General features: G+C 40.4%; 1 protein-coding gene and 1 long non-coding RNA gene across 3 annotated transcripts in view; both read left to right on the forward strand.

Annotated features, from left to right (window-relative positions):
- Positions 1–2,096: 2,096 nt before the first annotated feature.
- On the forward strand, positions 2,097–8,765 carry penka (proenkephalin a). Of its 2 annotated transcripts, XM_034887590.1 has the most exons (3): positions 2,097–2,442; positions 2,815–2,961; positions 7,884–8,483. In XM_034887590.1, exons 2-3 carry the CDS (start codon positions 2,818–2,820, stop codon positions 8,481–8,483), a joined length of 744 nt encoding a protein of 247 aa, XP_034743481.1. In that variant the 5' UTR covers positions 2,097–2,442; positions 2,815–2,817. The 2 variants fall into 2 exon arrangements, with proteins under 2 accessions (XP_034743481.1, XP_034743482.1); XM_034887591.1 differs by lacking the exon at positions 2,097–2,442 and having other exon boundaries at positions 2,818–2,961; positions 7,884–8,765.
- Positions 8,766–13,567: 4,802 nt separating this feature from the next.
- LOC117954103 overlaps positions 13,568–16,310 on the forward strand; it is an 11,376-nt gene continuing 8,633 nt past the window's right edge. The window contains exon 1 of the long non-coding RNA XR_004658741.1: positions 13,568–13,578. This is a non-coding gene — a long non-coding RNA (uncharacterized LOC117954103). The remainder of the gene's footprint in view (positions 13,579–16,310) is intronic.

Genomic DNA, 16,310 nt, shown 5'->3' on the forward strand with positions numbered 1-16,310 from the left:
ACTGGGTGCTGTTCAGTAAAGAAAATTAGAACTGCAACTAAAAATACATTACAAATTAAAGAATTCTTCTTCTTCTCACTTAGTTTAGCACTATCATTTTGATACAGGTCGTGTGGGGTCAGATCAAAGGGGTTTGTAGGTTAGGCCTCCATAGTTCCGCCTCCACACTGGGCGGCTGCGGCTCAGTGGTAGAGCGGCTGCCTGCCAATCGGAAGGTTGGGGGTTTGATCCCCGCCCCTGCAGTCATTGTTGAAGTGTCCTTGGGCAAGACACTGAACCCCGAGTTGCCCCCGGTGCTGCGCATCGGAGTGTGAATGTGTGTGAGTGTTTATCTGATGAGCAGGTGGCACCTTGTACGGCAGCCCCGGCCACAGTGTGTGGTGGATGATATTGGGGATTTTTACACAGTGTGTTGGTTGGCTTTGATGAGTCATTAAGGTCTGCATCAAGTTCATGGACACAGAATTTGTAGTTGCATGCTTCTCCTGCAGCATCCTGAAGCGCCTCTCCTAAGTCTCCTGCTGCATTTTCATCCACTTTCCAGAGTTGCAGAATTGCAGAGTTCATGTCCTAGTTCCATCCATCCATCTTTGACCGCTTATCCGGTATCGGGTTGCGGGGGCAGCAGCTCCAGCAGGGGACCCCAAACTTCCCTTTCCCGAGCCACATCAACCAGCTCCGACTGGGGGATCCCGAGGCGTTCCCAGGCCAGGTTGGAGATATAATCTCGCCACCTAGTCCTGGGTCTTCCCCGAGGCCTCCTCCCAGCTGGACGTGCCTGGAACACCTACCTAGGGAGGTGTTCCAGGCAGGTGTTCTTCGACGCGAAGGAGCAGCGGCTCAACTCCGAGCTCCTCTCGGATGACTGAGCTTCTCACCCTATCTCTAAGGGAGACGCCAGCCACCCTCCTGAGGAAACCCATTTCGGCCGCTTGTCCTAGTTGTCTTTGTTATTTTATTTTTATGTTCATATCTCATAAAAAATAAAGTATTAAAAAAAAGACTGCGAGTCCGATAGAACATGGGTGGGTTCTGTCTGACCAGGATTGAGCCATGTGAGCTACCACGGCGCCTCTATTATCCTACTTAATCACTAACAACCACAGCTAAATGCAAGTGTTTCAATTTTGTTGTTTGTCCTACATGGAGCCAATTTTAAATTCTTTGCATGCTACTGGGTAGATTACTAGTAAAGTACAGCATCACAACATTCATAAAGTACATATATTTTCTCTATAAGTGTCAAATAATGTAGTGCAGTAAAAAGTACAATATTTCCTTCAGACATGTAGTAAAATACAAGTATTAAGTAGCAAAACATGGAAATACTTAAGTAGAGTACAAATAGCTCAAAACTGTACTTAAGTACAGTACTTGAGTTAATGTACTACTACTGATTGTGACATATCCTCTGTATAATTAGTTTGTGTTATGTTATGTGGCATTAGTTATGTTGGTATGAATTTTGCTTTTCCTGAAAGTCTCGACCTCACTTCTTAACCCTGGTTTCGGCCCTGCTGCGAATATTCAGTGGGCCACATATCACGGAAATAAACCTAAAAGCTATGAAACTTTCTTAGTGTATGTGCCAGAAAAGCAATTTGTATTGAACTGAATAGGCACCATTTTCAGGTATTATTATTTTTAAATTATATGTAACAAGTGCATTACTTTTCAATATTGATCAGACTTCAAACAGAAAATTTGAATAATACAAACATCACGAAAAAATATTGTGGATTCATATATTCATATCAGGAGTCATATAGCCCAAACCCTGCGGAACTGTTTGTCCAACCACACCAGGAAGCTTAAACGTGTTAACCTACCTTTTTTAAGGACAAAACGTCTCTCTCACACACACACACACACACACACACACACACACACACGTAACATGAAATAGTATTCCCGCACAGGTAGACTGCCATTTATTATCTACGCCCCAGACTTCCTGGGAAGCAATAAAACAGATGACTTGATAGAATCAATGTGTGAAATAAAATATTTGTGTGCGTAGGGAAGAGGGGAGGGGTGTGCGTGTGGCTGTCACGTCACATCTCTCATTAACCCCTCCACCCACTCCCCATTATCCCCGATGACGTAAACCACTCTAACTACTTTAACAAGCCGCGGAGCCACCAGCCGCAACACTTCACCGAGCACTTTGAGGACTCCCCGAGAGTTTAACGGCTGTTCTTCCAACTGGCGGTCCGGTGCTACAATTTGTGTCACGGAAAACTGACCGAAGTCAGAGCGCGGCAAGTGAGGGGAAGAGGAGAGAACGGCTGTGCGTATTTGATTGGACAGCACAGAGCAACACAACGAGCCGCGGATACATATACCGGGTCCACACGCTCGCGCCTCTCAACAATTACCCACTCCACTGCTAACCCCCAAGGGAAGCAGAGACCAGCTGAAGTATCGTTAAAAATAACAGAGGTAAGACACAACTTCTTCATTTAGGCTACAGGAGACAACCGCTAATATAATTAGCCTTCTACTACAGTAAATACTACTATGCTGTCACTAAGACTAATAGCCTACGAGTCACAGTCTGAACAGCATCGAGCTCAGGCAGATACACTTTACAGATTTAAAGATGTGTTCAAATGATGGACTTTTGGCCAAGATAGCAGTAGGCTGCGGTGCAAAAAAAGCAGAATTTGTAGTAACAATAACTTCAATAGTCGCATGATTAGTAATTGCTAAATGACCTGTTGACCTGAATCTGACATGTATTTTTGGAGAACCATGTTAAAAGTCTGACAAGTTTGAACTTTTTTGTCCTTTTCTGCCCTAATCTGCCGTTAGTCCATGGCTACCCCTGCACACAGCAGCTGCGTGTGGATGTTGCTGCTTGGCGCGTGTGTGTCGTTGGTGGTTGGAATGGAGTGCGGGAAGGAGTGTGCCCTGTGTGTGTACCGTCTGCTGGGACAGCAGTCTGGTTTCTCCTCCCTGGTAATGTCACTGTATTATTATCATTATTATTATTATTATTATTGTAACGTTTATTTATATTTAGAACCCACTTGCAGACGAAGAATAATTCATAGCCTGCATTGAAATGTGTAAGGTTACAGAGACAGTCTCATGTCTCACCCTTGGTAAATTTGATAATAAATAAATTAAAGAAGTAAAGTAATCCAGTGTGAGTAACAATCAGCAGTCTGGTTTCTCCTCCTCATAAAGTCACATAAAGTGTAATTGTATCAGTTGAGTGAGTGACACATTTCTATTGTGTGGATTTCATGACTTCCCTAACATTTCTCATATGTTTGACTTGACTTATGCTCTCCTTTCTGTTTCTGTGATATTGAGATCTTTGCTTAATTAATATAAAAACATTAAGTGAGACGGTAAAAAAAGAAAAATCTAAACTTCACATTTTTACATTCAACAATCTCTTATTTTATACACATTTTTACATTCAACAATCTCTTATTTTATATCCCATTGAGGTAGAATTACTGTAGTTTGAGCTGTACCAAGATAAATGTAAAAATGTCACAATTCAATTTTTAAAATCAATCCATATTTGGTCTTTGTTGTCTCTATTCTTCTTCATGCAATAATTACTTGTTGTATCCTCCCCATTATGGCCACTAGAGGGTGTTGCTGCCCTCCACTCTCCTAGCCCCTTAGGTGGCAATATGTCCTCAATTCAATTTTCCAGTTCATTAATTCTGTCTTCATAAGCCCGCAGCGCTAAAAGCTCAGCAAGAATCCGTGCTTCATGCCATCAAATAAATGAAATCCAATGGCACATATGAGATTGGCAGCAGGTTTTCCTGGCAGTGTGCAGCCCCCAGGGCTCAGCAGATGCCTTTAGTCTGATTGTAGTCCTGCCACTGGGGTTATATGAACTCACATAGTTAAAGGATGACTGGGATAAGTGGGTGGCGGTGTGGGAGTCACACATTTTTAATAGGAAAGGCGTCCATTAGATGAATAGGACCCTGTGTCAATGAGTGAGAAACAGCCTGGGACAGATGGTTTGAAGAGAGAAATTGTGTTTTTCTAAGTTAACGGAGTAAGTGAGAATAAAACAGGCTGTTGTGTTTTCCCAAAGCAGCTGCTGACTGTTGTCACCTCTCCCTCATGACTCTTTCTTTCTTTTGTGTAGTCTTTGTCTGTTCTTCTCTATCTAAACTAGTGGTTGCCTGATATGTTTGTTTTTTTCACGGCTGATGCTGATATTTATACAGCAGGTCGGCTGGCGTCCCATAAATAATGTTGAAGTAATAATAATAGTGATAACATAAAGTAATAATTCAATTTACACAGCTCTATAAAGAAGGAAATATCTCTCCATGTTGTTTTTCTGCGTCTGATAAGATAATACAGTGTAATAGGGCTGACCGATTAATCGCATTTGCAATAATATCGCGACATGAAATGTGATTTCCTAATTGCAAAGGCTTTGATTTAGTCACGTGACTCACAAGCTCAGTCTGCAATCCGCAGAGAAAGCATCGACTTGCCCCGCTAACGCTCTGCCATACTTGTTGTACATGGCCTCAGGCTCAACAAAAACTTTAGTTCCAAATAGGAATAGTATGTCACGTCTGTGGGACTATTTTGGTTTACAAAAAGATGATGCGCAGTTTCAGGTATTGTGCAAATCCGGTCTTGCTGACATTGCTACCTCACGGGGTAGCACTTAAAAAACAACACAATGCCATCTACAACAGTTGAATGGCTAAAATGCTGAATTCCAGTTTGTCAAGTAAGCAAAATACCACCCGACAGGCATCACTCACCGACATGTTTGAAAGCGTAATGTTAACTCCATATTAACGTACTTTAAAACAAAGCGAGGAAATTCCTCCAGCAGTAGCACAGAGTTTATTGGCAAAAACATGATGATTAATACAGTCACTAAGCCGGGGTTCATGGCTACACAGAGCATCTGTTTCTGCCACGGAGTCAAAGAGTGATGGCCGGAGTCTGGAGTAGTTTTTAAGATGAATTAAGACGGATTTGATGGGAGTATAAAGGACACTGACCGGAGCTGGATCGGAGTGGGAGTTGTTAATGGTGAGAAATTGCTTCCTGTGTGTTCATGATCAGTACGGCTGGCAGTGCCAAACTCACTGCACTTGCGTTGTGTGTTGCTGTTAATGACTAGATGTAATTGCAATTAATATTTAGATAATAATGTTCAGACCGTGATTACATTTACTTTGAGTTACCTAAAGATTTTCAAGGAGGAACAGGCAGATATTTCTCTCCTTTTATTTTCTGCATTTTTGTTTTGTTACTGACTGGAGCTCAGTAATATTAATATATACTGTACTATATTTTTACTTAGTTAACTGCCTAGTCCCCAAATTTTCCTTTCCCGAGCCACATTAACCAGCTCTGACTGGGGGATCCCGAGCCGTTCCCAGGCCAAGTTGGAGATGTAATACCTCCACCTAGTCCTGGATCTTCCCCGAGGCCTCCTCCCAGCTGAACGTGCCTGGGACACCTCCCTAGGGAGGCGCCCAGGATGCATCCTTACCAGAGGCCAGAACCACCTGAACTTCTGGTTAAATAACCATATAAATACTAGTAAATCCATCCATCCATCCATCTTCGACCGCTTATCCGATATCGGGTCGCGGGGGCAGCAGCTCCAGTAAGGGAGCTAAATCCACATATTTGTTTTAATATTCGCGCAATTGGCACTTTAGTTTGTGTGATTTGTTTCCGACTTTCCTATGAATGTTTAAACTAGGCTTGATCAGTGCTCAATATTCTTCTGTGATGAAGTAGTTAAATAAAAGATTTTATTCATATAAATTCATGCATCACATACAGTCCTGGTCTCCAGGAAAGGACAGTTTTTTTTAATCTATCTAATCTTGTGTTGTTCATACAATATAATGATGTATTGCTTGTCTTTGTTGAAAAATACAGAAGACAAAGAGCTTAAAAAATAATCAGATATTAAATCGCAATACTGGTGAAAAGAATCTCAATTAGATTATTTTCAAAAATTGTTATGCCCTACAATGTAATAATAATGACAGATGAGACACATAATTGCCAAACATTTATTTAACACCGTTATAGTCTGCTTTGACTCTGTTTAGTCTGTTTAGTTGTAGGCTGTCACTCGCAGGAGTTTTGAGAAGGAAAAGGGACATTTTTAAACGTTCCATTGTCGTGTGGACGTCTCCTAAAAAGCTTTACAGTTACAATTGCCTTCCGTTCCACCATCATCCCAAATGAAAAATCGGATAAACGTTTTACTCGTCAGGAGAAGAAGTAAGGGCTGAGGAGGCCCACTCAATAGTTTTTCAAGCCCTGTGAGCTAATTTATCTGGTTGAAGGCCGAAGTATACCCATAGAATGGAGAAATGGACCAAAGGAGAGCGCTAACTTTCTTCTACAGTAGCCTTACTCACAAGACTGGCTGCAGTTTTTGTTAATCGGCGTTAGGAGCGCAGGCATCGGCCGACTTACTATCACTAATCTGAACAAAATCTTTGAGTGCAATGACCATAAGATAGATGGCTGAACTCTCTGTGTGGTTTGGTCTCCATTTTAATTTAAGTTACAATTCATCAAGCTTTATCATCATGGTTTCACTTATGACTAGAGTGGGGGGAAAAACATGGATGGATGGATGATTAAAAAAGCTGTGTTAGTGAAAAATCTAGATAGATATAAAGTCTACCTGTGCGACGTTGGGGGGTTAAATAACAACAAGACGTTACACAAATAAGGCATTTAAGTGACACTCCCACAAAATCATTTGGAAGTGACATAACAATATGTTTTGACTCCAGCTCCATACTTGCCAATGATACATAGGATTGACATTCATCTTCTCATCTCATTACCAGAATGAAAGCAAATAAATGTATTGTCTATAGAACTTTGTTGCCATTAAAGGGTATATTCGGTTTCTTTTTTTTTACTTGGACCATTTTTTCCTATATTTTGTGTCTAAGTGACTGATGGGAACAATCATTTTTGGAAATTGGTCCAGTATTAGGTAGGGGTGGGACTCACCAGAGGCAGTGATAACATCACGATGCTCATGTCACAATACAATATTATTGGAATTTTAAACATATTGCAATATTCTGCGATATATGACAATTTCTTATCTTTTTTTGAACATCAAATTTTTCCCAAATATTAAATGAAGGAAATGGAAACTTTGTCAACATCTGTTTTATCTAAAAAGATACATTTCTCTGTTTATGTACCTTACTTCAATTGTATTGCTGCGAAATGGATGCAAAATGGCAAGCAGACAAACTGATCAACACATATATACATGTATAATAAAAGATCAATACTTGGTTTCTTTGTACAGTATTGCCACAGACAATATTGCAATCTATGCTGTACCGATGTTTTCCCCCACCCCTGGTACAGCAGCGCCAAAACCGACTGCAATGTCATTGGGCACCCACCGTTCAAACAGTGGTCACTCTGGTTTGGTTTAAAGAAACCCTTAATTTTCCCATTTACATGTGAAAATATGCTGGCTCTATACACACAAAAAGTTATGTTTATTTAAATGGAGTCTGGTGAAGTTGGCAATCTCAGCTGTTTCTAGTTAAACCTAAATTGGTCATAGTCTTTAACAAAAGGGATATGTAGGTATGCTTTTCATAATGTTGTCAGACAATTTAATATGCAATACACAATCTGAGTCAGTTGCAACAAACAGCCTTTTTTAGTGGACAAAATAGACAACCGCCCAGATAGGATTACATTGCAGCCTGGTTCCCGGCTGCCTGTTACAACGTTTTTGCTCAATACTGGACCAATTTAGATGTTGTAGAAGAAGGAAAAAACAAAACCCACAGTGATTCAGGTTTTGATATTGCAATTGAATCATGACATGATGTTATAACTCGCAAACCTGATTTTTCCAGACATGCTCACTTGAGTGTGAAGGTGGGCTGGACAGCCAGAAGCTGCGCCTGTGCCAGGACTTCCTATTGGAGGAAGAAAACCACATTCCTCTGAATGTTGACCCCAGCCAACAGCAAGAACAGGAAGCAGTTGGTGCCCTGACAGCCGATAATGAGGACGTAACATTACCGGAACACCAGCTGGCCAAGAAGTACGGCGGCTTTATGAAGCGCTACGGTGGCTTCATGTCTCGCCGCTCCTCCTCTCCAGAGGGGATGCTAGAAGATCTTGGAAACCAGGATGAAGAAGAAAATGTTCGCCTGGAGATCCTTAAGATTCTTAATGCAGCGGCTGAGCACGGTGGTGAGGGGGATGGTCAGGGAGGCGAGGCGGTAAAAAGGTATGGAGGCTTCATGCGTCGTGCTGAAGGAGGGGCTGTGCAGGGCGACCTGCTGGAGGCGGTGTTAGGCCGCGGGCTCAAGAAGCGTTACGGAGGGTTCATGAGGCGCGTGGGCAGGCCTGAGTGGCTGGTGGACAACAGCAAAAGTGGGGGGGTGTTGAAACGGGCCTGGGAGAACGGCAGCAAGCTACAGAAGAGGTATGGGGGGTTCATGGACTAGGACCCCATAGTTATGACCCTCCTCCTCCAACCAATCACCTTGTAATCTGGACTTGTTGGTGTTTGAAAAAACTGCCCACCCCCTCTTCTTTGTATAACGTGCTGCTTCCTACTTGGTTATTGGTTCCACTGCTTCTGTAATGATAAAAAAAAGATAAACGTGTCGATGTACACAAATCATTATTTGGTCTGTTTTGGTTCTCCTGATATTATTTATTAAAATAATCTGTTGATCGAGGTGTGTTAATTGAGTGTATAATTAAAGTGTATTACTTACTGTGTTCAAGCTTGTGTGTGTATGTTTTAGAAGTGGGGGACAAAATGAAGTCATGAGGCTCATTATTCATTAAAATATGCAAATATTTGCTTATAAGTATATCAACACAGCATATAACATATGGAGTGGGTTGCTTTCCAAAAATTGCTAGTCTAATAAAAGCAATTGAAATTTTTTATAAATAGTTGCATAACAGTCTGTATTAGTAATGTGCTAACAGTTATATGAATCAATTGGACACCTTAACTTATACGTATACTATAACTCATACTCATACAGTATGGTACTATCACATATCTTTACTACATTATCTTGGATTGATGTTCAATTCTGCCGTGTGCTTAAGACAGTTATGATTACACCTTGTCAGTGTAATTCATCATTTTTTTCAGCCTTGAAATTCCACCAATTAGATGGTTTAACTTACCAGCTACAAACATACTGCCCTACAGTATGTTTGTAGCCGGTAAGTTAAACCTGTCTTACTTAAGCACAATTGCTGTGAGCCTGCTATAATAATAGCAATAATAACTGAAGCTGATGAGTGTATCAACTCAGAGCTCTCATTTGTGTATGAGTCAAAGATAGACTCTATCACGTCTGGGGTATTTGGCGTAATGGCCTTGGTCATTGCATTCAGTCTCTGGCATCTCCATACCATGTTGTGCCCTGATGCAGTGCCAGCCGAGGTGGTTTTCTTTTCCCGGGTACTCATGGTAGTTTTAGAACACATTTTAACAATAGCTGTAGCCAGTGGCTCAACAAGCCAAAACCCGGCCCTTATGCAGAATTATCAAGGGGGGGCCCCCCTACTACAGCATGTGATGACGCAATGTCCATGAGTAGGCTACCATTAATAGGACAGGATAGGATCATAGAGACACAGCATATAAGCATAACACATGAAAGAACACTGCCGGTGACGGCGCACCATAACATGAAAAAACACTGCTGGTGATGGCGTACTTATTCACGGCTACACACACATAGGCCTAAGTTCACCTCAGCCAACTACAACAATACAATCCTGCTTTTACATAATGCATGAGTAGCTAGCAAAAATCTAATAATATACTGTATATAGTATAGTATAACAGTCACAGGGGATATTTTTCTGCACTTCTGTGTGATTTTACTTTTAATGCACTCCATTTCATTGGATGATTATACTTAGCCTACATACTTTCAAACAAGTAACATCTTTTAATGCAGGACTTTTATTTAAGTACGTATCAGAAATAGTAAGTTTTTTTAGTCTTTTTTAGATATTTCATCTTTTATGAAAATATGTTAATACTTTTACTCGCGTAGGATCTACATAGTTCCACTACTGCCAGTTTTATACCACACACCATAAGTATGCTTCAACCTAAACATGTGACTGGTGGTGAATTTAGGTAAGCTTTGAAGCTCTGGTTACCAGAGGTCTGTTAGAAACTACTTGGCACAGGTTTAATGAAAGGTGAAACATGAGTATAGATATTCAGGAAAATTACCCATGTTGGTTGGATACTCATACAGAGTATATACAGTGAAGGCCATAGAATCTACTTCATTCTCCTCAATGCTGTTGGATGACCCCACAGAAGAAGTCTCCCAGCTCGCAGTGGGTGCCTCACTCCTTCCTCAACATTTTCACCTTCTGTGTCAATGTTGCTTGATCCACTGGTGCTAGCCAGGGAGCTGTTACAGCCAACGGTCGCTCTAGGTGCTTCACTCTCTTGCTCCAGCTCAATCTTGATCTCTCCTTTCTATCTTTTTAAAGAAGCTTCCTAGTTTTGGTAACTTAACTTACTTTATTCCTTAAATTCCTGTTTTCGTTTTTGCTTTTGAAAACCACTTTTGTGTTTGTAATTTGCCGATGACCCCATATTGCTATTGTCTGTCTCATGTTCAGTGTTTTGACTGTTTTGCACACAATGTTCACTTATCAAATATCCCCAGTCTCAATTTGAAACATATTACACCAAAATCCTTCATTGTTCATTTCAAACATGTATTTAGTGATCAGTAAAATATGTTATATCAAGGCACTGCATTTAATTAATTGATGTTAGAATATCTTCCTTAAATTTAGCTAGATGACTGACAGATCTATGTGACAGGCATCTAGTGTAGAAGATTTTATCTAATTTTGTATCGTCAGGTAGTAAGAATTTGATAGCTATTGAAGAAGGGTCTGATAATAAAGGATTCTTCAGAAACAATTTTACATCTTCAATTTCTATGGCATATGCCAGCAGAAGGTCAAGGGTGTGGTTTAAACAGTGAGTGACCTCATGCACACTGAAATCAAATGAATCTAGTAGTGAGTGAAAGCAATGTTAAGGCTATCTTCGTCAACGTCCACATGGTTACTAAAATCAACTACAATAATTATTTTGTCTGTTCTAAGGACTAGACTAGACGAGAAAACTAGAATTCAGATGAAAATTCAGAATACAGACCCTGAGCTCAGTAAACAACAAATATAATTGGCTCTTATGTTTTCCATGTTGGATGTAGAAGATTATGAACAAGGCTTTTAAACGAGTTCTAATTTAGTTTAGGATTAATTAACAGGCTTGAGTCAAAGATGGCAGCAACTCCCCCTCCTCTGCCAGAGCCTCGAGGAATATGAGTATTATTATGACTGGGAGGAGTGGATTCATTTAGACTAACATATTCTTCATGACACAACTGTATTTCGGTAAGCCAGAATAGTTCAATTTGATTGTCATTGATTTGATATCAAATAGTTTAGTGGGGCTTTAGAAGACAGAGATTTCATATTTATTAGTCCACATCTAATTTTCCTAATCTGTTCTATCATGCAGTGGTGGTTTTATATCCAATTAGGTTTATAAGTATAGCCTTTGATTAACCGATCTCGGGGGAACAGACATCGTGGTTATGGAACTATGAGTGGGCAACAGCTCCAACAGAAGTACAGAGAAGCGCGTAGCGCTGCACCTCTGATTTCTGATTTCAACTCTGGGATGTCATAGTTTATGACCGATAATAGACTCGGTATGGTTTCATGTTATCCAAAGTGATAAATGACGTCTCTCCAAATAAGATCAGGTTTTCCCCAGATAGCCTGCCAGTTATCTAGCCAGCAGTTTTAGATAGGATTCCACATCGCTCGCTCTGGCCCCAGGGACGAACACGACTGTGGCCGCTGTAGCCGCCAAAACTTCAGTAGTTTCCACATTATAGAGCTCCCAATAACCAGAGTGTGCTTCTCAGCAGGTGTGTTACTGAGTGGTAAGAAACTGTCAAAGGCAAAGAGGTTGGTGGTTAGCTATAGGCTCTGGTTTAGAGCATGCGCCCCCATGTGCGCTCCCCTGTTTAGAGCTAGCAATACACTTCTTCAGACATTTACCCACTTGCCCGGCTCCTCGGGGCCTGCCGGGGGACTAAGAGAAGCTATAGTATGTTGGTCCACACCAGCAACGGAGAGCTGGTTAGCTACAGAAGCATACAATTTAAATTCCATCGCGTCCATAACAGCGAATAAAGTACATTTATTACATGAATCATTGCGTGGCTGCCAACTCTCACGCATTGCCCGTGAGACACGCGCATTTGACTGGTTTCACACGCTCACACGCCACACCCCCGATTTCTCATCGGGGCTCAAGAGCGCTCCCTGTCTGTGGAATTTTGAAATTGTCGCAAACTGAAAACATTGTTTTTCACGAGCCATCCCAGGTGGATTTCCCCGGCTTCAGGTATGAGCTCTGAGTATTAGAGACCCGTCCGTTGCTTTGTGTCCACTCTCGCTGAAAAGATAGAGGTGAGCAGCGCGGCTGGTAAGCGTAGCAACTTCAGTTCATTTTAGTGGTATTCCTCTGCTGTGGACAGCGACGCGTTGCACCCGTGCGTGGACCTCCGATAATGAGCAGCGTACAGACACCTCTAAACTCTGTCAGAGACCAGAGACCCGGATGGGCCTCTGTGTCTGTCGGTCTGAATGAGATCCACAATAACAGTGGAGCAATAACATACATAACAGACTATATTACAACTGTCCAAATTTTTTGACAACAGAGATGTGAGGAGTTATGTTTTGAATGTGCACAAAGTTGTAAACATGAGCAGAAATCTGATGAATCACATCTGAGCTATAGGCTATTTAAATTATAAATATATAAGCCTACAATACTGCAACGTTGGGCCACTATTGTGCTTCTCTAACCTCGGTGCATCTCTGTAAATAATTAATTCAATGTTTTATAAAATGAACAAATAGTCTTTGTTATCCGAAAAAAGTAAATACAGTAAGTGGGGCACAGAGGATGAGGGCCAAACATTACTAAACCTAGTCACAAAGGTTAAAGGATTAGAATTTATGCAAAACAGTGGTTCTCATTCCTTAGAATTTCAGTGGTCTTAGTTGATCCAACAACATTAATTTAACTTTGGGTCCCTGGTCCCTACACCATGGACCCCTGGACCTGTTCACCACAGACCCAAATCTTCTCAGCTGTTGCTGACATATGCTACTGTCTCTTCATGTGGTTCATTATGTTTATCTGGGTCAGTTCTTATATCATCAGAAGTTACAAATGTAAATACTGTTAATGCTAAATGCCCTAATACCTGTTGATACTACAACAATGCAAAGGGTCTTAACCCTACAGTTTTGCACATATCATGTAAGACTTGATTTCTCCATTTTTTGCACAAAACTCTCCAGAAAGTGCCATTTAATGGTTTATTTTTCAAAATTTCTCCAAGGTTTTTGGAAAAGTTGCCAGCAGATCAGACTGTGATTCCAGGTATGAATTTGTAACTGTGTGAATGTGATCAGGGCGTTCCTTGAAAAGTAGCTAAAGTGGATGTGCCATGCGCTTCACGCCGTGTGCTTGGAACATTAAATAGGGCCCTCTGTCTGTGGTAAGTGCTAAACAAACTTTCCTTGCTTGCTTTTCTAAGGATTCGACTTTACATAATATTTCATAATATGCATTTGGCCTAATAAGGAATTAGAGCCACCCGGTTAATGAGCTGTATGACATGACCATTTTACACAATCACAACTTGAACTATATTGTAATTTGAAATATAATGAGGTCTAATGAGGTTTTTCGTAACTGGGACTAGGTACTGATGGGTGAAGAAAATGTAATACAGATTCAATTCCTGAGCAATAACCCAGCAACACTGTCTCCAAACAGAACATGTTTACTGGTTCCACTTATTATTCCACTTATTTAATATTTATTCATCATTCTTGTTCTTAAATCTCACTTATTTTTTACTATTTACTCATCATTCTTATACTCATATCTCACTTATTATTTATTCATCATTCTCATTCCCTATTCCAGAGCTGTTCATACTATTCATGTTGTAACATAATAACATAATACTATTTATTCCAGCATCCTTTGCACTATGCTCCACATTTAAAATAATAACTATCACAATTCACTCCTGCATACATAGCACTCCTCATTGCACTCATTGAACTATTGCCTCTGTTGTTTTAGTGTGTATATATTGTTTGGTTGTTTTGTATGTGTAAGTGCTTTGTGATTCTGATACAGTAAAAAAAAAAAAAAAAAAACATTACTAGAACTGCAAGTAGTTATGACCAGGGTCCAAGTCTCATCGCTCCACTCGTCCCGACGTGAGTTGACATTGGCAAATGTCGACTCGCGTCTGCGTTATACGTCGACGGAGGACGTGAAAGTGAAACCCAAAGCGTTACGTGGGGAGACAAACATCAGAAAACATTGAAAGGTGTGAGCCGCAAGGTCAGTAGTACAATGTAAATATCCCAGAGCCCTAAAGGATTTTTGACAACCTCTGGTAAGTCTAGTTTTATTTTCTATAAAAGCTTGTAAAACGTCAATTTATGAACATAATTTCTTTTCAGGAAAAACTGGGTTATTAGAATATTTGTGCTGCACTGAGGTCACTTGAATGGTTGTAGGACCATGAAGACAAATTAAGGAGTAAAACGGAACTCGAATCTCACAGATATATATTGATATCACACACAGCAACGCCTAATTAGCAGTTCTATATATTACATTAGCAGTTAAACATATATTTTGAGTGTTTTTATTCATCAGTATGATAGTCTGCATTTATCTTATAGACAGGTTTAGTTAAAAAAACAAGCATATTTTATTCATTTGTATGATTTGTATGAGCTACTAAACACTTTTTCTGTTGCTCGCTCTGTTATTCAAGATCCAGCAAATCTTTCCTGCCCTGCAATTACCCAGTTAAATTGAGAAAAGACAGAATAATGAGTGAGCCACCAAGCTGGAAATGTTATACTGATCTACAAGAGATGTCTGTGTCCAATGTAACATAATTTACAACAATTTAAGAGTTCTTGGATACATGAAGTCTGTTGCTAGTGTGTGACATGCAGGCTCTGTATGCACAGCAAACCACCAATCACAACCAATGTTAATCAATTAATTAAACAACCATATCAGGCTCCACTAGTCATTTAAAACCCTGAAAATGAGCAAGCAACAGGAGGGTAGCAATATCAATGAGCCCCCTTATTTTAGAGAAAGCAACTCATTACTCAGGACTTTAGCCTGGACTGATAAGAGTATTATATGAATACAATCGTGAGCCAACCAGTGTATTTACCTACCTAATATCCCCCTCCAAAATCATTTCAGAAGAGATGTCACGGCACTTATTTACTAGGTGCACCTAGTAAGCCATGTTTGACTCTGCTAGTCACTAGCCAAAAATTCTCTGAAACTTGGAGTGAACTGCAGGCTGTTTACACAGAGCAAATAAAAGAGAGAATAAGTAGAGGCTGTAAAAATGTAAATTCAATTCAGTTAAAAATATAAGGCATCTTATGTCCTCAGATTTATTAAGAATTTGTTTTCAAGGCTGGGCAAGTTAACGCGTTATTATTGCGTTAACTCATTATTTAATTAACGCAGACAATTTTTTTATCGCGCGTTAACGCAGTTTTTATTATTTCTTTATTATTGTAAAAGTTTGTCGCTCACAGGCTTTGTAAATACTGCAAAGTTGAATTTTCTTATCACCGGAGTACTTCCAGTCTGAAATATCCCCTTGACAGTTAACTGTCAAGGTGATATTTGCTACCAGCAAATCATTCAACGAAACACACAGTGGCCCGAGGCTTCGGCAGACTACGTTAGATGCAGCATGTGGGTAAGTAGAGATAAACAAAGGCAAGAGACGCTAACAAATGCCATAGCGACTTGGATAGCTACAGACTGCAGGTCCTAGAATCTGAGAATCATAACGACGACGGCGGGTATGCAATTCCCTCAACACGCACCATCACAAGAAGAATACACGAGTTGTTTGAAAAGGAGAGGACTGCAAAAGCAACGACGCTACAACATGTGCGAGCTGCTGCTCTTACTAGGGACTATACTGGACTCAAGGGTAATCATAATTATCTCGGAGTTACAGTGCATTATACTGATGAAAAGTGGGCGCTGCCTTCACATGCTCTGACTGACATTATGCTGAGATACAGTGGGTACGGAAAGTATTCAGACCCCTTTAAATTTTTCACTCTTTGTTTCATTGCAGCCTTTTTCCAAA

This window comes from Etheostoma cragini, chromosome 12 (genome assembly GCF_013103735.1).
Source record: "Etheostoma cragini isolate CJK2018 chromosome 12, CSU_Ecrag_1.0, whole genome shotgun sequence".
NCBI classification, from domain to species: Eukaryota; Metazoa; Chordata; class Actinopteri; order Perciformes; family Percidae; genus Etheostoma; species Etheostoma cragini.